The sequence below is a fragment of the Salmo salar genome, chromosome 06 (assembly GCF_965601325.2).
Source record: "Salmo salar chromosome 06, fSalSal1, whole genome shotgun sequence".
NCBI classification, from domain to species: domain Eukaryota; kingdom Metazoa; phylum Chordata; class Actinopteri; order Salmoniformes; family Salmonidae; genus Salmo; species Salmo salar.
In genome coordinates this window covers 97910632-97935000 of record NC_138296.1, presented here as the reverse complement: position 1 = coordinate 97935000, position 24369 = coordinate 97910632, and the positions used below count along the sequence as shown (strand labels likewise).

Below are 24369 nucleotides of genomic sequence, written 5' to 3'. Positions count from 1 at the left end.
ACTTCTATAATATGGAGTGAATCAAACGAGCAGAAAATGCATCTTATTTCCCTATCTAACACCTGTTTATGTTTGTGACTAGAATGTCATGCAAAGATCATTGAACAAGAGTGACCACACAGCCTTCAGAGGGGAGGCGCCGTACCTGACCTGATTTCACTGACGAAAGTAGTGAGTTTTCAGTGATGCTGAGGGGGAGAGAGAGAGAGAGAGAGAGAGAGAGAGAGAGAGAGAGAGAGAGATGGAGGAAGGGAGATGAGAGAGAGAGAGAGAGAGAGAGAGATAGGGAGATGAGAGAGAGAGAGAGAGAGAGAGAGATGGAGGAAGGGAGATGAGAGAGAGAGAGAGAGAGAGAGATGGAGGAAGGGAGATGAGAGAGAGAGAGAGAGATAGGGAGATGAGAGGGGAAAGAGAGAGAGAGAGAGAGAGAGAGAGAGACAGGGAGATGAGAGGGGAAGAGCGAGAGATGAGGTGAGGTGAATCAGGGAGTGAGGAGGGAGAGAGAGGAGGGTGAAGTGTGCGAGAGGTGAAGGAGAGAGTTGGTGAAGTGAGGGGGAGAGAGAGGAGGGTGAGGAGGGTGAAGTGAAGGGGAAAAAGCGAGAGAGAGAGAGATGGACGAGTGAGTAGTACAGAGCTCCGCCCCCTTGCTATAGCCTGCCACCTGTTCTGTTCTCTCTCTCTCTCTCTCTCTCTCCCTCTCTCTCTCTCTCCCTCTCTCTCTCCCTCTCTCTCTCTCTCTCTCTCTCTCCCTCTCTCTCTCTCTCTCTCTCTCTCTCTCTCTCTCTCTCTCTCTCTCTCTCTGTGTGTCAGTCAGAGCTGTCTGCTTCTCATCACGCAGCTGTAGCTAGGGGGCCAAATCAGAGCCACACCTGGTCTACAGTCGTTACTACCTGTTACCTGTTTCACTCTGCATTCCACCTGACGACATTGTTTGGAGCCTGGAGGAAACTGGAGGAAAGGTAGAGGTGCGGAGCAATACAGAACAAAGCATCCTAACCTAAGGACAGAGCTACGAGCAGGAGAGCTACGAGCAGGAGAGCTGCGAGCAGGAGAGCTACGAGCAGGAGAGCTACGAGCAGGAGAGCTACGAGCAGGAGAGCTACGAGCAGGAGAGCTACGAGCAGGAGAGGAGAGCTACGAGCAGGAGAGGAGAGCTACGAGCAGGAGAGGAGAGCTACGAGCAGGAGAGCTACGAGCAGGAGAGCTACGAGCAGGAGAGCTACGAGCAGGAGAGCTACGAGCAGGAGAGAAGTCACAATGAGCTCTGTCGTCCGGACGGACAGGAGGATGTAGGCTACAGTAATTTTGAAGACGTGCAGAATTGGCTCTTACTGCATCGTAAGGGACAGTAAACTCGAAGGACGGACAGACAGACAGACAGACAGACAGACAGACAGACAGACAGACAGACAGACAGACAGACAGACAGACAGACAGACAGACAGACAGACAGACAGACAGACAGACAGACAGACAGACAGACAGACAGACAGACAGACAGACAGACAGACAGACAGACATGACCTCACCAAACGGAGAAGACAGAGACCCTGAGATAGAGCTTTTCGTTAAGGTAAGATGTGTGTTACAGGTGTGTGTAGTGTAGTAGTGGACAGTGTGTAGTGTAGTGTAGTAGTGGACAGTGTGTAGTGTAGTAGTGGACAGTGTGTGTGTGTGTGTGTGTGTTCTGTAGTGGACAGTGTGTGTGTGTGTGTGTGTGTGTGTTCTGTAGTGTAGTAGTGGACGGTGTGTGTGTGTGTGTGTGTGTGTGTGTGTGTGTGTGTGTGTGTGTGTGTGTGTGTGTGTGTGTGTGTGTGTGTGTGTGTGTGTGTGTGTGTGTGTGTGTGTGTGTGTGTGTGTGTGTGTGTGTCTGTAGTGTAGTAGTGGACGGCGCGTAGTGTTGTAATAGTAGGGGTCGAGTTACCGTAGCAACAGGTTCCGCTGAGGTCGACCCAGGAGACACCAATACCAACAGCTGGCAGAATAACACATCCTTCTCCATCCTGCGCTATGACAACAGCTCTGTGGTAAAACACTATCCTACCAAATCCACTGGACATCCTCGGGGGTTGACATCCATCTGCATCCGTCCTGGTTCTGGGCCGTATGCACAATGTGTCCACGATTAGTTTGGACTTTTAAATCATAATGAATAATAAGGGACCTGAATCCTGGATCAGTACTCTCACTGAGACACTATATGTGAATACAGGGAGGGTTACAGCAGGTGTGGCTACCTGGAGGACTAGAGGAAAGGGGAGGCAGAGAGAAGCAGGTGTGGCTACCTGGAGGACTAGAGGAAAGGGGAGGCAGAGAGAAGCAGGTGTGGCTACCTGGAGGACTAGAGGAAAGGGGAGGTAGAGAGAAGCAGGTGTGGCTACCTGGAGGACTAGAGGAAAGGGGAGGCAGAGAGAAGCAGGTGTGGCTACCTGGAGGACTAGAGGAAAGGGGAGGCAGAGAGAAGCAGGTGTGGGTACCTGGAGGACTAGAGGAAAGGGGAGGCAGAGAGAAGCAGGTGTGGGTACCTGGAGGACTAGAGGAAAGGGGAGGCAGAGAGAAGCAGGTGTGGGTACCTGGAGGACTAGAGGAAAGGGGAGGCAGAGAGAAGCAGGTGTGGCTACCTGGAGGACTAGAGGAAAGGGGAGGCAGAGAGAAGCAGGTGTGGCTACCTGGAGGACTAGAGGAAAGGGGAGGCAGAGAGAAGCAGGTGTGGGTACCTGGAGGACTAGAGGAAAGGGGAGGCAGAGAGAAGCAGGTGTGGGTACCTGGAGGACTAGAGGAAAGGGGAGGCAGAGAGAAGCAGGTGTGGGTACCTGGAGGACTAGAGGAAAGGGGAGGCAGAGAGAAGCAGGTGTGGCTACCTGGAGGACTAGAGGAAAGGGGAGGCAGAGAGAAGCAGGTGTGGCTACCTGGAGGACTAGAGGAAAGGGGAGGCAGAGAGAAGCAGGTGTGGGTACCTGGAGGACTAGAGGAAAGGGGAGGCAGAGAGAAGCAGGTGTGGGTACCTGGAGGACTAGAGGAAAGGGGAGGCAGAGAGAAGCAGGTGTGGGTACCTGGAGGACTAGAGGAAAGGGGAGGCAGAGAGAAGCAGGTGTGGGTACCTGGAGGACTAGAGGAAAGGGGAGGCAGAGAGAAGCAGGTGTGGGTACCTGGAGGACTAGAGGAAAGGGGAGGCAGAGAGAAGCAGGTGTGGCTACCTGGAGGACTAGAGGAAAGGGGAGGCAGAGAGAAGCAGGTGTGGGTACCTGGAGGACTAGAGGAAGGGGAGGCAGAGAGAAGCAGGTGTGGGTACCTGGAGGACTAGAGGAAAGGGGAGGTAGAGAGAAGCAGGTGTGGCTACCTGGAGGACTAGAGGAAAGGGGAGGTAGAGAGAAGCAGGTGTGGCTACCTGGAGGACTAGAGGAAAGGGGAGGCAGAGAGAAGCAGGTGTGGGTACCTGGAGGACTAGAGGAAAGGGGAGGCAGAGAGAAGCAGGTGTGGCTACCTGGAGGACTAGAGGAAAGGGGAGGCAGAGAGAAGCAGGTGTGGGTACCTGGAGGACTAGAGGAAGGGGAGGCAGAGAGAAGCAGGTGTGGGTACCTGGAGGACTAGAGGAAAGGGGAGGCAGAGAGAAGCAGGTGTGGGTACCTGGAGGACTAGAGGAAAGGGGAGGCAGAGAGAAGCAGGTGTGGGTACCTGGAGGACTAGAGGAAAGGGGAGGCAGAGAGAAGCAGGTGTGGGTACCTGGAGGACTAGAGGAAAGGGGAGGCAGAGAGAAGCAGGTGTGGGTACCTGGAGGACTAGAGGAAGGGGAGGCAGAGAGAAGCAGGTGTGGGTACCTGGAGGACTAGAGGAAAGGGGAGGCAGAGAGAAGCAGGTGTGGGTACCTGCTTACATCCTTTAAGCAGACAGGCCACTGACTATTCACCGCTTTACACGTTCCTTATTTTAAAAACTATGACCTGAAGGTAAAAAAAACAAAAACAGACAGTCCAAGGCTGAAAACCAAGACATGTTGCATCTCTGTTTCCCATGCTGCTCTGGGGGGACCTGCCCCATATAGAGGGAGTGACAGACAGCACATGGACCAGCGCAGCATCTCCCAGGATCCAATCTAACTCACATCACGCATGTTAAAGGACCCCACACATTACGTTTCAGGAAGAGGAGGTTCTCACATTAAGGTCAGGAAGAGGAGGTCCACACATTAAGGACAGGAAGGAGGAGGTTCTCACATGTTAAAGGGAAGAGGAGGTTCTCACATTAAGGTCAGGAAGAGGAGGTCCACACATTAAGGCCAGGAAGAGGAGGACTATTGATTTGAAAAGATTCTGATACTTCTTAACACTAAACAGCTCACAATGCTTTAGCCTCAACTAAATCTCTCTTCTGAGACAAGGGGACTGACCTGGAATTTATTCACCCCGAGTGTACTGTGGACAGTGGGTACTATCATAACAAACCAGAGCACTATCAAGGTAAACATCCAGGTGTCTTTGGTAAGAGGAGATGAGAGTTGTTGTAGGTTCATCAGGTCAGTGTATCTGGTCCGTCTTATTAGGTCAGGTCAGTCCAGTGCCCTGACATCAGGATGGTGAAGGTCAGTCCGTCAGATCTGCTGAACCACTGCTCTGAGAATCAATGACTAGCCTGGAGTTTATTCACCCCGAGGGATTGTGGGCAGTGGACACACACCATAACAAACCAGGGCAATTTCATCTTAAAAATACATTTGATTGTAAATGTTTTGGATTTGAACAAAGTGTCATCTCTCCAATGAACCTCAGGTCATTCTAGTTGAGTTTAATCCTGATCTTTCGTCAGCCCCTCCTCAGGTCAGTCTGTCGTCAGCCCTTTCCTCAGGTCAGTCTGTCGGTCAGCCCCTCCTCAGGTCAGTCTGTCAGTCTGTCGTCAGCCCTTTCCTCAGGTTAGTCTGTCGGTCAGCCCCTTCTCAGGTCAGTCTGTCGTCAGGTCAGTCTGTCGTCAGCCCCTCCTCAGGTCAGTCTGTCGGTCAGCCCCTCCTCAGGTCAGTCTGTCGTCAAGTCAGTCTGTCATCAGACCCTCCTCAGGTCAGTCTGTCGGTCAGCCCCTCCTCAGGTCAGTCTGTCATCAGCCCCTCCTCAGGTCAGTCTGACGTCAGCCCTTTCCTCAGGTCAGTCTGTCGTCAGGTCAGTCTGTCGTCAGCCCATCCTCAGGTCAGTCTGTCGTCAGGTCAGTCTGTCGTCAGCCCCTCCTCAGGTCAGTCTGTCATCAGCCCCTCCTCAGGTCAGTCTGTCATCAGGTCAGTCTGTCGTCAGGTCAGTCTGTCGTCAGCCCCTCCTCAGGTCAGTCTGTCGTCAGCCCCTCCTCAGGTCAGTCTGTCGTCAGCCCCTCCTCAGGTCAGTCTGTCGTCAGCCCTTTCCTCAGGTCAGTCTGTCGTCAGCCCCTCCTCAGGTCAGTCTGTCGTCAGCCCCTCCTCAGGTCAGTCTGTCGTCAGGTCAGTCTGTCATCAGCCCCTCCTCAGGTCAGTCTGTCGTCAGCCCCTCCTCAGGTCAGTCTGTCGTCAGGTCAGTCTGTCGTCAGCCCTTTCCTCAGGTCAGTCTGTCGGTCAGCCCCTCTTCAGGTCAGTCTGTCGTCAGCCCCTCCTCAGGTCAGTCTGTCGTCAGCCCATCCTCAGGTCAGTCTGTCGTCAGCCCCTCCTCAGGTCAGTCTGTCGTCAGGTCAGTCTGTCGTCAGCCCTTTCCTCAGGTCAGTCTGTCATCAGCCCCTCCTCAGGTCAGTCTGTCATCAGGTCAGTCTGTCCTCAGGTCAGTCTGTCGGTCAGCCCCTCCTCAGGTCAGTCTGTCGTCAGCCCCTCCTCAGGTCAGTCTGTTGTCAGCCCCTCCTCAGGTCAGTCTGTCATCAGCCCCTCCTCAGGTCAGTCTGTCGTCAGGTCAGTCTGTCCTCAGGTCAGTCTGTCATCAGCCCCTCCTCAGGTCAGTCTGTCGTCAGCCCCTCCTCAGGTCAGTCTGTCATCAGCCCCTCCTCAGGTCAGTCTGTCGTCAGGTCAGTCTGTCCTCAGGTCAGTCTGTCATCAGCCCCTCCTCAGGTCAGTCTGTCATCAGCCCCTCCTCAGGTCAGTCTGTCGTCAGGTCAGTCTGTCCTCAGGTCAGTCTGTCGTCAGGTCAGTCTGTCCTCAGGTCAGTCTGTCATCAGCCCCTCCTCAGTCTGTTTAGTTTAGCATTGTACAGAGAGAGGGCTATAATATACTGAACAACAGAACCACAACATGTAAGGTGGTGGTCCCATGTTTAATGAGCTGAAATAAAAGTTCGCAGAAATGTTCCATACACACAAAAATATTATTTATCTCAAATGTGTTTACATCCCTGTTAGTGAGCATTTTATCCTTTGTCAAGATAATCCAGCCACCTGACAGGTGTGGCATAAACAGAAGCTGATTAAACCGCATGATCATTACACAGGTGCACCTTTTGCTTGAGGACAATAACAGACCATTTGGCATGCTGACTGCAAGGACCATCCACCAGAGTTGTTGCCAGAGAATTGAACATTGATTTCTCTACCATAAGCCGCATCCAATGTCATTTTAGGGAATTTGGCATTTTATTGGTCACATACACATGGCTAGCAGATGTTATTGCGAGTGGAGCGAAATGCTTCTGAGGCCCATTGTGAGGTCAATTTTTATTAAAGGTATCTGTGACCAACATACAGTGCATTCAGAAAGTATTCAGACCCCTTGACTTTTTCTACATTTTGTTACGTTACAGCCTTAGAAAATAATTGATTAAATGTTTTTTCCCCCCTTATCAATCCACACACAATAAATACCCCATAATGACAAAGAAAAAACTGTTATAGAAAAAAACAACTGAAATATCACATTAACATGAGTATTCAGACCCTTTACTCAGTACTTTGTTGAAGCACCTTTGGCAGCGATTACAGTCTCGAGTCTTCTTGGGTATGACGCTACAAGCTTGGCACACCTGTATTTGGGGAGTTTCTCCCATTCTTCTCTGCAGATCCTCTCAAGCTCTGTCAGGTTGGATGGGGAGCGTTGCTTCACAGCTATTTTCAGGTCTCTCCAGAGATGTTCGATCGGGTTCAAGTCCAGGCTCTGGCTGGGCCACTCAAGGACATTCAGAGACTTGTCCTGTTGGAAGGTGAACCTTTGCCCCAGTCTGAGGTCCAAAACACTCTGGAGCAGAACATCTTGCTTCTCATGGTCTGAGAGTCCTTTAGGTGCCTTTTGGCAAACTCCAAGTGGGCTGTCATGTGCCTTTTACTGAGTAGTGGCTTCCGTCTGACAACTCTACCATAAAGGCCTGATTGGTGGAGTGATAATTTTATCAATTTTAGAACAAGGCTGTAATGTAACAAAATGTAGAAAAAGTCAAGGGGTCTGAATACTTTCCAAGTACACTGTATATCTATCTATCTGTATTCCCAGTCATGTTAAATCCATAGATTAGGGACTAATGGGTTAATTTCAATTGACTGATTTCCTCATATGAACTTTAACTCAGTAAAATCTTTGAAATTGTTGCATGTTGCGTTTTATATTTTTGTTCAGTACACAAAACTGCTTTGTATTGTAGTCCTCTGGTCAGTTTAGTCAAGGAAAGCCCTACAGATGTAGGATCTCAGTTTGAGCCAGTCTCCTACAGCAGGAAAATAATCCTGCAGCAACAGGAAATGTGAATAATTATGTGGATTATAAATTTATAGCGGTGGATACATACAAAAAAAATCAAGTATGACATTTTAAAAAGTGGAAATTACAAACTATTTAAACCTGAAAATACACTAAAACGTTTTTTAAAAATTGACGCAGTGAGCAAATGAAGTGTTTGCATAGTAGAGCTCAGTGTATTAGGTCAGTCCTGCTGTCACTGTCCCTCTATTGTCCTCGGTGTTCTAGATGTTAACTGTCTATAATGATCAGCAGTGCATTGTGTTGCCACAGGACCCATAGAACTCAGCAACAACAATACACTTGTAGAAGCTTCAACACACACACACACACACACACACACACACACACACACACACACACACACACACACACACACACACACACACACACACACGCGCACACACACACACGCACACACACACACACACACACACACGCCACACACGCATAGACAGAAGCTCCACTACAGCATCAATGGTGGGGGCATTGGCATACAGTCTAGTCAGCATGGTACAGAGAGACAGTGGCTCGCTCATCAGATACAGTGGTCCATCATATTACACTAGCTAGCCTGACCGCCACACCCCATACTACACTAGCTAGCTAGCCTGACCGCCACACCCCGACCCATACTACACTAGCTAGCTAGCCTGACCGCCACACCCCGACCCATACTACACTAGCTAGCTAGCCTGACCTCCACACCCCGACCCATACTACACTAGCTAGCTAGCCTGACCGCCACACCCCATACTACACTAGCTAGCTAGCCTGACCTCCACACCCCGACCCATACTACACTAGCTAGCTAGCCTGACCTCCACACCCCATACTACACTAGCTAGCTAGCCTGACCTCCACACCCCGACCCATACTACACTAGCTAGCTAGCCTGACCTCCACACCCCATACTACACTAGCTAGCTAGCCTGACCTCCACACCCCATACTACACTAGCTAGCTAGCCTGACCGCCACACCCCATACTACACTAGCTAGCTAGCCTGACCCCCACACCCCATACTACACTAGCTAGCTAGCCTGACCTCCACACCCCGACCCATACTACACTAGCTAGCTAGCCTGACCTCCACACCCCATACTACACTAGCTAGCTAGCCTGACCTCCACACCCCATACTACACTAGCTAGCTAGCCTGACCCTCACACCCCATACTACACTAGCTAGCTAGCCTGACCTCCACACCCCATACTACACTAGCTAGCTAGCCTGACCTCCACACCCCGACCCATACTACACTAGCTAGCTAGCCTGACCTCCACACCCCATACTACACTAGCTAGCCTGACCTCCACACCCCATACTACACTAGCTAGCCTGACCTCCACACCCCATACTACACTAGCTAGCTAGCCTGACCGCCACACCCCGACCCATACTACACTAGCTAGCTAGCCTGACCCCCACACCCCATACTACACTAACTAGCTAGCCTGACCTCCACACTCCATACTACACTAGCTAGCTAGCCTGACCCTCACACCCCATACTACACTAGCTAGCTAGCCTGACCTCCACACCCCGACCCATACTACACTAGCTAGCTAGCCTGACCCCCACACCCCATACTACACTAGCTAGCTAGCCTGACTGCCACACCCCGACTCATACTACACTAGCTAGCTAGCCTGACCTCCACACCCCATACTACACTAGCTAGCTAGCCTGACCTCCACACCCCATACTACACTAGCTAGCTAGCCTGACCGCCACACCCCGACCCATACTACACTAGCTAGCTAGCCTGACCTCCACACCCCATACTACACTAGCTAGCTAGCTAGCCTGACCCCCACACCCCATACTACACTTGCTAGCTAGCCTGACCTCCACACCCCATACTACACTAGCTAGCTAGCCTGACCTCCACACCCCATACTACACTAGCTAGCTAGCCTGACCTCCACACCCCATACTACACTAGCTAGCTAGCCTGACCTCCACACCCCATACTACACTAGCTAGCTAGCCTGACCTCCACACCCCATACTACACTAGCTAGCTAGCCTGACCTCCACCCACTGGGCAGAAACTGGTTGAATCAATGATGTTTTCACTTTATTTATTTTAACCTAAATCCATGGTGACATGGCGAAATGTTTTGTTGATTTCACGTTGAATTCGAAGTTAGTTGACAACTCAACCAAATGTAAATGAAAACTAGATGTTGAAACTGACCATACTGTCCTCCTCACACCAACCAGTGGATGCTAGCCCTAACCTTACACAAATTCTGTCTAAGTAAATATTATGAAGCTGAAGTTTACGGTCTAGTCAAATTCATTAAACCTTTTTTACTGCAGTGAGCTAAATCAGGGTATAAACCTCACACACAACAATGTCTTAAAACAAGAAGACACCTGGACCCAAAGTCAGATATTGAGTTGACGTGTAATTGCATTTTGAGTTTGCATCCCGGTATTACACTTCATATTCAGTTCCAGTCGAAAGTTTGGACAAACCCAGTCATTCATAACCACTCTGACATCAATTGAAGAAACAAATAACTAATATAAGATTTTTTTATTTTAACCTTTATTTAACTAGGCAAGTCAGTTAAGAACAAACCCTTATTTTCAATGATGGCCTAGGAACAGTGGGTTAACTGCCTTGTTCAGGGGCAGAACGACAGATTTGTACCATGTCAGCTCGGGGATTTGAACTTGCAACCTGTCAGTTGCTAATCCAACACTCTAACCACTAGGCTACCCTGCCACCCCGAAGATGTCTTCGGTACATAATTGGTCTAGCTTATAGTCCGAAGTTAAACACACTAGCGATCACCTTCCTGTGTGGACTGTATTATTATCCATACAGGATGGACCGGTTACCTTATGCTACACTCCAAAATGTCTATCCAGAACATTTAGGTTGTATAGCCCTAGGCCATGCTGTTGGTTCACTGAGGCAGGGTTAACTTACAGAGCTAGCCTACACTTATAGTTCATTTCTATTTATTTTGAATAGCCTAGTAATAGGACATTGTTTATATTTTCATAATTAATAGTCTCACAGTTTAGCTTCAGCTACAGAATATCTCACCACCGTGCGTTTCCATCTCCTCCTCTCTCTCCCTCCTTCATTCCTTTCTCCAGTGTGCAGAGAGAGGTGATGCCAATAGTTTAATGAAATATGTTTAGTTGTGAAAACATGTTACTATGGACATTCCCGAAACAGATTTAACTTGGTTTCCCAAATGAAGCACTGGGTAGCTGCAGGAACAGGGTAGCAGAGCCCATGGCATACAGAGTACTGGGTAGCTGCAGGAACAGGGTAATGGAGCCCATACAGAGTACTGGGTAGCTGCAGGAACAGGGTAATGGAGCCCATACAGAGTACTGGGTAGCTGCAGGAACAGGGTAGGAGAGCCCATGGCATACAGAGTACTGGGTAGATGCAGGAACAGGGTAGGGGGGCCCATGGCATACAGAGTACTGGGTAGCTACAGGAACAGGGTAGGAGATCCCATGGCATACAGAGTACTGGGTAGCTGCAGGAACAGGGTAATGGAGCCCATGGCATACAGAGTACTGGGTAGCTACAGGAACAGGGTAATGGAGCCCATGGCATACAGAGTACTGGGTAGATGCAGGAACAGGGTAATGGAGCCCATGGCATACAGAGTACTGGGTAGATGCAGGAACAGGGTAATGGAGCCCATGGCATACAGAGTACTGGGTAGATGCAGGAACAGGGTAATGGAGCCCATGGCATACAGAGTACTGGGTAGATGCAGGAACAGGGTAATGGAGCCCATGGCATACAGAGTACTGGGTAGATGCAGGAACAGGGTTAGAGAGCCCATGGCATACAGAGTACTGGGTAGCTGCAGGAACAGGGTAATGGAGCCCATACAGAGTACTGGGTAGATGCAGGAACAGGGTTAGAGAGCCCATGGCATACAGAGTACTGGGTAGCTGCAGGAACAGGGTAATGGAGCCCATACAGAGTACTGGGTAGATGCAGGAACAGGGTTAGAGAGCCCATGGCATACAGAGTACTGGGTAGCTGCAGGAACAGGGTAGGAGGGCCCATGGCATACAGAGTACTGGGTAGCTGCAGGAACAGGGTAGGAAAGCCCATACAGAGTACTGGGTAGATACAGGAACAGGGTAGGAGAGACCATGGCATACAGAGTACTGGGTAGATGCAGGAACAGGGTAATGGAGCCCATGGCATACAGAGTACTGGGTAGATGCAGGAACAGGGTAGGAGAGACCATGGCATACAGAGTACTGGGTAGATGCAGGAACAGGGTAGGAGAGACCATGGCATACAGAGTACTGGGTAGATGCAGGAACAGGGTAGGAGAGCCCATGGCATACAGAGTACTGGGTAGCTGCAGGAACAGGGTAGGAGAGCCCATACAGAGTACTGCGTAGCTGCAGGAACAGGGTAGGAAAGCCCATACAGAGTACTGGGTAGCTGCAGGAACAGGGTAGGAGAGCCCATACAGAGTACTGGGTAGAAGCAGGAACAGGGTAGGAGAGCCCATACAGAGTACTGGGTAGCTGCAGGAACAGGGTAGGAGAGACCATGGCATACAGAGTACTGGGTAGCTGCAGGAACAGGGTAGGAGAGGCCATGGCATACAGAGTACTGGGTAGATGCAGGAACAGGGTAGGAGAGCCCATGGTATACAGAGTACTGGGTAGCTACAGGAACAGGGTAGGAGAGGCCATGGCATAAGGAGCCAGGGTAGCTGCAGGAACAGGGTAGAAGAGCCCATGGCATAAGGAGCCAGGGTAGCTGCAGGAACAGGGTTTGCCAGCCCATGGCATACAGAGTCCTGGGTTGCTACAGGAACAGGGTAGGAGAGCCCATGGTATACAGAGCGATGGGTTGAATATCACCTGTCGCCCAGAGAGAGGCTACATGCTTCTCAAACAGTGGTTGATGTGTGGAGTGAAATAACCAGAGAATCCTACCCAGCGTGACTGATGAAGAGGAGGAGTATAAATAACCAGAGAATCCTACCCAGCATGACTGATGAAGAGGAGGAGGATAAATAACCAGAGAATCCTACCCAGCATGACTGATGAAGAGGAGGAGTATAAATAACCAGAGAATCCTACCCAGCACGACTGATGAAGAGGAGTATAAATAACCAGAGAATCCTACCCAGCATGACTGATGAAGAGGAGGAGTATAAATAACCAGAGAATCCTACCCTGCATGACTGATGAAGAGGAGGAGTATAAATAACCAGAGAATCCTACCCAGCATGACTGATGAAGAGGAGGAGTATAAATAACCAGAGAATCCTACCCAGCATGACTGATGAAGAGGAGGAGTATAAATAACCAGAGAATCCTACCCAGCATGACTGATGAAGAGGAGGAGTATAAATAACCAGAGAATCCTACCCAGCATGACTGATGAAGAGGAGGAGTATAAATAACCAGAGAATCCTACCCAGCATGACTGATGAAGAGGAGGAGTATAAATAACCAGAGAATCCTACCCAGCATGACTGATGAAGAGGAGGAGGATAAATAACCAGAGAATCCTACCCAGCATGACTGATGAAGAGGAGGAGTATAAATAACCAGAGAATCCTACCCAGCATGACTGATGAAGAGGAGGAGTATAAATAACCAGAGAATCCTACCCAGCATGACTGATGAAGAGGAGGAGTATAAATAACCAGAGAATCCTACCCAGCATGACTGATGAATAGGAGGAGTATAAATAACCAGAGAATCCTACCCAGCAAATGGACAAATGGACCGGCAGGAAAGCGTCCTCCATTTGATATTCTAGTGAATACAGATGACATGTGTTTTATCCGCTGATTCTGTCCATTTAATAATGGACCATTCTAAACTAATTTGACATATTAGTAAATTAGCCCTAGCTCCATACCCAGCCCTGTGGACCCCTAGCTCCATACCCAGCCCTGTGGACCCCTAGCCCCACACCCAGCCCTGTGGACCCCTAGCCCCACACCCAGCCCTGTGGACCCCTAGCCCCACACCCAGCCCTGTGGTCCCCTAGCTCCATACCCAGCCCTGTGGACCCCTAGCCCCACACCCAGCCCTGTGGACCCTTAGCCCCACACCCAGCCCTGTGGACCCCTAGCCCCACACCCAGCCCTGTGGACCCCTAGCCCCACACCCAGCCCTGTGGACCCTTAGCCCCACACCCAGCCCTGTGGACCTCTAGCCCCACACCCAGCCCTGTGGACCCTTAGCCCTACACCCAGCCCCGTTGACCCTTAGCCCCACACCCAGCCCTGTGGACCCCTAGCCCCACACCCAGCCCAGTGGACCCTTAGCCCCACACCCAGCCCTGTGGACCCCTAGCCCCACACCCAGCCCTGTGGACCCTTAGCCCCACACCCAGCCCTGTGGACCCTTAGCCCCACACCCAGCCCAGTGGACCCTAGTCCCACACCCAGCCCTGTGGACCCCTAGCCCCACAGCCAGCCCTGTGGACCCTTAGCTCCATTCCCAGCCCAGTGGACCCTTAGCCCCACACCCAGCCCTGTCGACCCTTAGCCCCACACCCAGCCCTGTGGACCCTTAGCCCCACACCCAGCCCAGTGGACCCTAGTCCCACAGCCAGCCCTGTGGACCCCTAGCCCCACAGCCAGCCCTGTGGACCCTTAGCTCCATTCCCAGCCCATTGCTATGTAAAGGTGTCTCTGTGGTCAGTGAAGCAGGTAATGGAATCAGTATTCATAATTCAGTCAGTCCATGGTGTCAGGTGACTGGGTTAGTTTCCACCGCTGTGGAAACTCCACACACACACACACACACACACACACACACACACACACACACACACACACACACACACACACACACACACACACACACACACACACACACACACACACACACACACAGAGTGAGATACCTGATCTCTCCCCTCCTCTCTCTCTCTCCCCTTTCTATCTCCCCCTTCTCTCCCTCTCTCGCCTTCCCCTCCTTCTCGCTCTCTCCCTTCCCCCTCTCTCTCTCCCCCTCTTTCTCTCTCTCTCTCTCTCTCTCTCTCTCTCTCTCTCTCTCTCAATTCCATTTCAATTTAAGGACTTTATTGCCATGGGGAAACATATGTTTACATTGCCAAAGCAAGTGAAATAGATAATAAATAAAAGTTTATTTTTTATTTTTAATCAAGAGTAAACATTACACTCACCAAAGTTTATTTAACCGTTATTTAACAAGGCAAGTCAGTTAAGAACAAATTCTTATTTACAATGACGACCTAACCCGGCCAAGACCTAACCCAGACAACGTTGGGCCAATTATGCTTTTCTGTATGGGAATTCCAATCACGGCCAGTTGTGATTCAGCCTGGAATCAAACCGGGGTCTGTAATGACACTTATAGCACTGAGATGCAGTGCCTTAGACCGCTGCGCCACTCAGGAGAATAAAGATATTTCAAATGTCATATTATGTCTATGTACAGTGTTGTAATGATGTGCAAATAGTTAAGGGAAAATAAATAAACATAAATATAGGTTGTATTTATAAAGGTGTTTGTTCTTCACTGGTTGACCTTTTCTTGTGGCAACAGGTCACACATCTTGCTGCTGTGATGAAACACTGTGGAATTTCACCCAGTAGATATGGGAGTTTATCAAAATTTGATTTGTTTTCTAATTCTTTGTGTATCTGTGTAATCTGAGAGAAATATGTGTCTCTAATATGGTCATACATTTGGGCAGGAGGTTAGGAAGTGCAGCACATTTTGCACCTCATTTTGTGGGCAGTGTTGCACATAGCCTGTCTTCTCTTGAGAGCCAGGTCTGCCTACAGCGGGGGACTCTCTGATCTCTCTGTAGGTGATGGCTTTGTTATGGAAGGACCAGCTAGCTTAGGGGACTCTACTCCAGGTTCATCTCTCTGTAGTTCATCTCTCTCTCTATCTCTCTCTCTCTCTCTCTCTCTCTGTCTCTCTCTCTCTGTCTCTCTCTCTCTGTCTCTCTCTCTCTGTCTCTCTCTCTCTCTCTCTCTCTGTCTCTGTCTCTCTCTCTCTCTCTCTCTCTCTCTCTCTCTCTCTCTCTCTCTCTCTCTCTCTGTCTATCTCTCTCTCTGTCTCTCTCTCTCTCTCTCTCTCTCTCTCTCTCTCTCTCTCTCTCTCTCTCTCTCTCTCTGTCTCTCTCTCTCTCTCTCTCTCTCTCTCTCTCTCTCTCTCTCTCTCTCTCTCTCTCTCTCTCTCTCTCTCTCTCTCTCTCTAGGCGGGTAGTGATGGAGAGAGTATCGGTAACTGTCCGTTCTCCCAGCGTCTCTTCATGATCCTGTGGCTGAAGGGAGTGGTCTTCAATGTCACCACAGTCGACCTCAAGAGGTATGCCAGCGGTTAGGGGTTAAGGGACAGGGTCTAAAGAGTTACGTCAGCGGTTAGGGATTAAGGGACAGGGTCTAAAGAGTTACGTCAGCGGTTAGGGGTTAAGGGACAGGGGCTAAAGAGTTACGTCAGGGTTAGTGGTTAAGGGACAGGGTCTAAAGAGTTACGTCAGCGGTTAGGGATTAAGGGACAGGGTCTAAAGAGTTACGTCAGCGGTTAGGGGTTAAGGGACAGGGGCTAAAGAGGTACATCAGCGGTTAGGGATTAAGGGACAGGGGCTAAAGAGGTACGTCAGGGTTAGGGGTTAAGGGACAGGGGCTAAAGAGTTATGTCAGGGTTAGTGGTTAAGGGACAGGGTCTAAAGAGTTACGTCAGCGGTTAGGGATTAAGGGACAGGGGCTAAAGAGGTACATCAGCGGTTAGGGATTAAGGGACAGGGGCTAAAGAGGTACGTCAGGGTTAGGGGTTAAGGGACAGGGGCTAAAGAGTTACGTCAGGGTTAGTGGTTAAGGGACAGGGTCTAAAGAGTTACGTCAGCGTTAGGGATTAAGGGACAGGGGCTAAAGAGGTACGTCAGGGTTAGGGGTTAAGGGACAGGGGCTAAAGAGGTACGTCAGGGTTAGGGGTTAAGGGACAGGGGCTAAAGAGGTACATCAGGGTTAGGGGTTAAGGGACAGGGGCTAAAGAGGTACGTCAGGGTTAGGGGTTAAGGGACAGGGGCTAAAGAGGTACGTCAGCGGTTAGTGGTTAAGGGACAGGGGCTAAAGAGGTACACTGCTTTAGCTCTGTGTCCTAAGTAGGCACCGCCACAGAGGAAAGGCACAGTGTCACCTTGGAAACACTGCCAGGTGTCTGATCCACTGAGGAAAGGGACAGTGTTACCTTGGAAACACTCCCAGGTGTCTGATCCACTGAGGAAAGGGACAGTGTCACCTTGGTAACACTCCCAGGTGTCTGATCCACTGAGGAAAGGGACAGTGTCACCTTGGTAACACTCCCAGGTGTCTGATCCACTGAGGAAAGGGACAGTGTCACCTTGGAAACACTGCCAGGTGTCTGATCCACTGAGGAAAGGGACAGTGTCACCTTGGTAACACTCCCAGGTGTCTGATCCACTGAGGAAAGGGACAGTGTAACCTTGGTAACACTCCCAGGTGTCTGATCCACTGAGGAAAGGGAAAGACATGACAACCAGCTGATTCAGTAGTAGAGGTCATGCTACATCAGCTCAGATTTATGTCACAAGTTGGGATTTTCAATCAAACTTCCATTTAGACACTTATCTCTCTGCTTTAATAAGAAGTAACCCCGTCTCTCTCTGCTTTAATAAGAAGTAACCCTGGTCTCTCTCTCTGCTTTAATAGGAAGTAACCCTGGTCTCTCTCTCTGCTTTAATAGGAAGTAACCCTGGTCTCTCTCTCTGCTTTAATAGGAAGTAACCCTGGTCTCTCTCTCTGCTTTAATAGGAAGTAACCCTGGTCTCTCTCTCTGCTTTAATAGGAAGTAACCCTGGTCTCTCTCTGCTTTAATAGGAAGTAACCCTGGTCTCTCTCTCTGCTTTAATAGGAAGTAACCCTGTCTCTCTCTGCTTTAATAGGAAGTAACCCTGGTCTCTCTCTCTGCTTTAATAGGAAGTAACCCTGGCCTCTCTCTGCTTTAATAGGAAGTAACCCTGGTCTCTCTCTGCTTTAATAGGAAGTAACCCTGGTCTCTCTCTCTGCTTTAATAGGAAGTAACCCTGGTCTCTCTCTCTGCTTTAATAGGAAGTAACCCTGGTCTCTCTCTGCTTTAATAGGAAGTAACCCTGGTCTCTCTCTCTGCTTTAATAGGAAGTAACCCTGGTCTCTCTCTGCTTTAATATGAAGTAACCCTGTCTCTCTCTCTGCTTTAATAGGAAGTAACTCTGTCTCTCGCTGCTTTAATAGGAAGTAACCCTGGTCTCTCTCTGCTTTAATAGGAAGTAACCCTGGTCTCTCTCTCTGCTTTAATAGGAAGTAACCCTGGTCTCTCTCTCTGCTTTAATAGGAAGTAACCCTGGTCTCTCTCTCTGCTTTAATAGGAAGTAACCCTGGTCTCTCTCTGCTTTAATAGGAAGTAACCCTGGTCTCTCTCTGCTTTAATAGGAAGTAACCCTGGCCTCTCTCTGCTTTAATAGGAAGCAACCCTGGTCTCTCTCTGCTTTAATAGGAAGTAACCCTGGTCTCTCTCTCTGCTTTAATAGGAAGTAACCCTGTCTCTCTCTGCTTTAATAGGAAGTAACCCTGGTCTCTCTCTGCTTTAATAGGAAGTAACCCTGGTCTCTCTGCTTTAATAGGAAGTAACCCTGGTCTCTCTCTCTGCTTTAATAGGAAGTGACCCTGGTCTCTCTCTGCTTTAATAGGAAGTAACCCTGGTCTCTCTCTCTGCTTTAATAGGAAGTAACCCTGTCTCTCTCTGCTTTAATAGGAAGTAACCCTGGTCTCTCTCTGCTTTAATAGGAAGTAACCCTGGTCTCTCTCTGCTTTAATAGGAAGTAACCATGTCTCTCTCTGCTTTAATAGGAAGTAACTCTGTCTCTCGCTGCTTTAATAGGAAGTAACCATGTCTCTCTCTGCTTTAATAGGAAGTAACCCTGGTCTCTCTCTGCTTTAATAGGAAGTAACCATGTCTCTCTCTGCTTTAATAGGAAGTAACCCTGGTCTCTCTCTGCTTTAATAGGAAGTAACCCTGGTCTCTCTCTCTGCTTTAATAGGAAGTAACCCTGGTCTCTCTCTCTGCTTTAATAGGAAGTAACCCTGGTCTCTCTCTCTGCTTTAATAGGAAGTAACCCTGGTCTCTCTCTGCTTTAATAGGAAGTAACCCTGGTCTCTCTCTGCTTTAATAGGAAGTAACCCTGGCCTCTCTCTGCTTTAATAGGAAGCAACCCTGGTCTCTCTCTGCTTTAATAGGAAGTAACCCTGGTCTCTCTCTCTGCTTTAATAGGAAGTAACCCTGTCTCTCTCTGCTTTAATAGGAAGTAACCCTGGTCTCTCTCTGCTTTAATAGGAAGTAACCCTGGTCTCTCTGCTTTAATAGGAAGTAACCCTGGTCTCTCTCTCTGCTTTAATAGGAAGTGACCCTGGTCTCTCTCTGCTTTAATAGGAAGTAACCCTGGTCTCTCTCTCTGCTTTAATAGGAAGTAACCCTGTCTCTCTCTGCTTTAATAGGAAGTAACCCTGGTCTCTCTCTGCTTTAATAGGAAGTAACCCTGGTCTCTCTCTGCTTTAATAGGAAGTAACCCTGGTCTCTCTCTGCTTTAATAGGAAGTAACCCTGGTCTCTCTCTGCTTTAATAGGAAGTAACCCTGGTCTCTCTGCTTTAATAGGAAGTAACCCTGTCTCTCTCTGCTTTAATAGGAAGTAACCCTGGTCTCTCTCTGCTTTAATAGGAAGTAACCCTGGTCTCGCTCTCTGCTTTAATAGGAATTAACCCTGGTCTCTCTCTCTGCTTTAATAGGAAGTAACCCTGTCTCTCTCTGCTTTAATAGGAAGTAACCCTGGTCTCTCTCTCTGCTTTAATAGGAAGTAACCCTGTCTCTCTCTGCTTTAATAGGAAGTAACCCTGGTCTCTCTCTCTGCTTTAATAGGAAGTAACCCTGGTCTCTCTCTCTGCTTTAATAGGAAGTAACCCTGTCTCTCTCTGCTTTAATAGGAAGTAACCCTGGTCTCTCTCTGCTTTAATAGGAAGTAACCCTGTCTCTCTCTCTGCTTTAATAGGAAGAGACCCTGGTCTCTCTCTGCTTTAATAGGAAGTAACCCTGGTCTCTCTCTCTGCTTTAATAAGAAGTAACCCTGGTCTCTCTCTGCTTTAATAGGAAGTAACCCTGGTCTCTCTCTCTGCTTTAATAGGAAGTAACCCTGGTCTCTCTCTGCTTTAATAGGAAGTAACCCTGTCTCTCTCTCTGCTTTAATAGGAAGAGACCCTGGTCTCTCTCTCTGCTTTAATAGGAAGTAACCCTGGTCTCTCTCTCTGCTTTAATAGGAAGTAACCCTGGTCTCTCTCTGCTTTAATAGGAAGTAACCCTGGTCTCTCTCTCTGCTTTAATAGGAAGTAACCCTGGTCTCTCTCTGCTTTAATATGAAGTAACCCTGTCTCTCTCTCTGCTTTAATAGGAAGTAACCCTGGTCTCTCTCTCTGCTTTAATAGGAAGTAACCCTGGTCTCTCTCTCTGCTTTAATAGGAAGTAACCCTGGTCTCTCTCTGCTTTAATAGGAAGTAACCCTGTCTCTCTCTCTGCTTTAATAGGAAGTAACCCTGGTCTCTCTCTGCTTTAATAGGAAGTAACCCTGTCTCTCTTTCTGCTTCAATAGGAAGTAACCCTGTCTCTCTCTGCTTTAATAGGAAGTAACCCTGTCTCTCTCTCTGCTTTAATAGGAAGTAACCCTGGTCTCTCTCTCTGCTTTAATAAGAAGTAACCCTGGTCTCTCTCTGCTTTAATAGGAAGTAACCCTGTCTCTCTCTGCTTTAATAGGAAGTAACCCTGGTCTCTCTCTCTGCTTTAATAGGAAGTAACCCTCTCTCTCTCTGCTTTAATAGGAAGTAACCCTGTCTCTCTGCTTTAATAGGAAGTAACCCTGGTCTCTCTCTCTGCTTTAATAGGAAGTAACCCTGGTCACTCTGCTTTAATAGGAAGTAACCCTGTCTCTCTTTATGCTTCAATAGGAAGTAACCCTGGTCTCTCTCTCTGCTTTAATAGGAAGTAACCCTGGTCTCTCTCTGCTTTAATAGGAAGTAACCCTGTCTCTCTCTCTGCTTTAATAGGAAGTAACCCTGTCTCTCTCTGCTTTAATAGGAAGTAACCCTGGTCTCTCTCTGCTTTAATATGAAGTAACCCTGTCTCTCTCTCTGCTTTAATAGGAAGTAACCCTGGTCTCTCTCTGCTTTAATAGGAAGTAACCCTGGTCTCTCTCTCTGCTTTAATAGGAAGTAACCCTGTCTCTCTCTGCTTTAATAGGAAGTAACCCTGGTCTCTCTTTTGTCCAATAGGCACTAACCCTGTCCCTCTCTGCTCCAATTAGAAGTAACTCTATCTCTCTGTTGTCCAATAGGAAGCCAGCTGACCTCCATAACCTAGCCCCAGGGACCCATCCTCCTTTCCTGACATTTAACGGAGAGGTGAAGACGGACATCAACAAGATTGAAGAGTTCCTGGAGGATGTACTGGCTCCGCCCAAGTAAGGCTACGGTATCGCGCTGTATTAATACAACACCACAACGTCACATGTCTTCCTAGGAGTACGTCCTCTCTCCCCCTTCTCTCTCCCCCTTCTCTCTCCCCCTTCTCTCTCCCCCTTCTCTCTCTCCCCCTTCTCTCTCCCCCTTCTCTCTCTCCCCCTTCTCTCTCCCCCTTCTCTCTCTCCCCCTTCTCTCTCCCCCTTCTCTCTCTCCCCCTTCTCTCTCCCCCTTCTCTCTCCCCCTTCTCTCTCTCCCCCTTCTCTCTCCCCCTTCTCTCTCCCCCTTCTCTCTCTCCCCCTTCTCTCTCCCCCTTCTCTCTCTCCCCCTTCTCTCTCCCCCTTCTCTCTCTCCCCCTTCTCTCTCCCCCTTCTCTCTCCCCCTTCTCTCTCTCCCCCTTCTCTCTCTCCCCCTTCTCTCTCTCCCCCTTCTCTCTCCCCCTTCTCTCTCTCCCCCTTCTCTCTCCCCCTTCTCTCTCCCCCTTCTCTCTCTCCCCCTTCTCTCTCCCCCTTCTCTCTCCCCCTTCTCTCTCTCCCCCTTCTCTCTCCCCCTTCTCTCTCCCCCTTCTCTCTCTCCCCCTTCTCTCTCCCCCTTCTCTCTCCCCCTTCTCTCTCTCCCCCTTCTCTCTCTCCCCCTTCTCTCTCCCCCTTCTCTCTCTCCCCCTTCTCTCTCTCCCCCCCCTATGTCACCTTGTACACAGGCAGCTAGCTCTCCGACCACAATGTGTATCTACACTGAACTCCTCTGTACCGTTCGGCTTCATACGCACCACCCAATGTAGCGTCAGTACGAGTCCTGATCCAGCCCGCTACATTATATATATATATATCTGTTGAATACAGCTCAATAGATGATACTGTGATCTAGGTGTTTTCCACTGTCTCTGTGTCTGACTGTATCTCAGTGTTCCTGTATCTGACTGTATCTCTGTGTCTGACTGTATCTCTCTATCTGACTGTATCTCTGTATCTGACTGTATCTCTGTATCTGACTGTATCTCAGTATTCCTGTGTCTGACTGTATCTCTGTATTCCTGTATCTGACTGTATCTCTGTGTCTGGTTGTATCTGACTGTATCTCAGTGTTCCTGTATCTGACTGTATCTCAGTATTCCTGTATCTGACTGTATCTCTGTGTCTGGTTGTATCTGACTGTATCTCAGTGTTCCTGTATCTGACTGTATCTCTGTGTTCCTGTGTCTGACTGTATCTCAGTGTTCCTGTATCTGACTGTATCTCAGTATTCCTGTATCTGACTGTATCTCTGTGTCTGACTGTATCTCTGTGTCTGGTTGTGTCTGACTGTATCTCAGTATTCCTGTATCTGACTGTATCTCAGTGTTCCTGTATCTGACTGTATCTCAGTATTCCTGTATCTGACTGTATCTCTGTGTCTGACTGTATCTCTGTGTCTGGTTGTGTCTGACTGTATCTCAGTATTCCTGTATCTGACTGTATCTCAGTGTTCCTGTATCTGACTGTATCTCTGTGTCTTCCTCTTGCAGGTACCCTAAGTTGGCAGCCAAGCAGAGAGAGTCTAACACAGCTGGAAACAACATCTTTGCCAAGTTCTCAGCGTACATCAAGAACACCAAGCCTGAAGCTAATGGAGGTAGGACACATAGCCTAACCCCTACCTTTAACCCTAACCCTAACCCCTAGAACATGTCTTGTGGGGTATGCATGGGTGTCTGAGCTGTGTGCTAGTAGTTTAAACAGACAGCTCGATGCATTAAACATGTCAACACCTCTCATAAATACAAGTAGTGATGAAGTCAATCTCTCCTCCACTTTGAGCCAGGAGAGATTGACATGCATATTATTAATATTAGCTCTCTGTGTACATCCAAGGGCCAGCTGTGCTGCTCTGTTCTGAGACAATTGCAATTTTCCTAAGTCCTTTTTTTATGGCACCTGACCACACAACTGAACAGTAGTCAAGGTGCGACAAAACTAGGGCCTGTAGGACCTGCCTTGTTGATAGTGTTGTTAAGAAGGTAGAAACTAGGGCCTGTAGGACCTGCCTTGTTGATAGTGTTGTTAAGAAGGTAGAAACTAGGGCCTGTAGGACCTGCCTTGTTGATAGTGTTGTTAAGAAGGTAGAAACTAGGGCCTGTAGGACCTGCCTTGTTGATAGTGCTGTTAAGAAGGTAGAAACTAGGGCCTGTAGGACCTGCCTTGTTGATAGTGTTGTTAAGAAGGTAGAAACTAGGGCCTGTAGGACCTGCCTTGTTGATAGTGTTGTTAAGAAGGTAGAAACTAGGGCCTGTAGGACCTGCCTTGTTGATAGTGTTGTTAAGAAGGTAGAAACTAGGGCCTGTAGGACCTGCCTTGTTGATAGTATTGTTAAGAAGGTAGAAACTAGGGCCTGTAGGACCTGCCTTGTTGACAGTGTTGTTAAGAAGGCAGAGCATCGCTTTATTATGGACAGACTTCTCCCCATCTTAGCTACTACTACATCAATATGTTTTGACCATAACAGTTTACAATCCAGTGTTACTCCAAGCAGTTTAGTCATCTCAACTTGCTCAATTTCCACATTATTTATTACAAGATTTAGTTGAGGTTTAGGGTTTAGTGAGTGTTTTGTTCCAAATTCAATGCTTTTAGTTTTAGTAATATTTAGGACTAACTTATTCCTTGCCACCCACTCTGAAACTAACTGCAGCTCTTTATTAAGTGTTGCAGTCATTTCAGTCGCTGTAGTAGCTGACGTGTGTAGTGTTGAGTCATCCGCATTCATAGACACTCTGGCTTTACTCAAAGCCAGTGGCATGTCGATAGTAAAGATTGAAAACAACAAGGGGCCTAAACAGCTGCCCTGGTGAATCCCTGATTCTACCTGGATTATATTTTAGAGGCTTCCATTAAAGAACACCCTCTGTGTTCTGTTAGACAAGTAACTCTCTATCCACATTATAACAGGGGGTGTAAAGCCATAACACATACGTTTTTCCAGCAGCAGACTATGATCAATAATGTCAAAAGCTGCACTGAAGTCTAACAAAACAGCTCCCACAATCAATTTATCATCAATTTCTCTCAGCCAATCATCAGTCATTTATGTAATTTCTGTGCTTGTTGAGTGTCCTTCCCTATAAGCGTGCTGAAATTCTGTAGGTCTGCGTAGTTCTGTCTTTGAGCTGTTCTTGTCTATTAAGGTTCTGTATTATGTTTCATGTTCTGTGTGGATCCCCAG

General features: G+C 48.7%; 1 protein-coding gene across 1 annotated transcript in view; it reads left to right on the top strand.

Annotated features, from left to right (window-relative positions):
• LOC106593329 (chloride intracellular channel protein 5) overlaps window positions 1-24369 on the top strand; it is a 60991-nt gene that overhangs the window by 23177 nt on the left and 13445 nt on the right. Inside the window, exons 2-4 of the mRNA XM_045721228.2 lie at window positions 15872-15981; window positions 21048-21173; window positions 22676-22782. Coding sequence (XP_045577184.1) covers window positions 15872-15981; window positions 21048-21173; window positions 22676-22782 — 343 coding nt within the window. The remainder of the gene's footprint in view (window positions 1-15871; window positions 15982-21047; window positions 21174-22675; window positions 22783-24369) is intronic.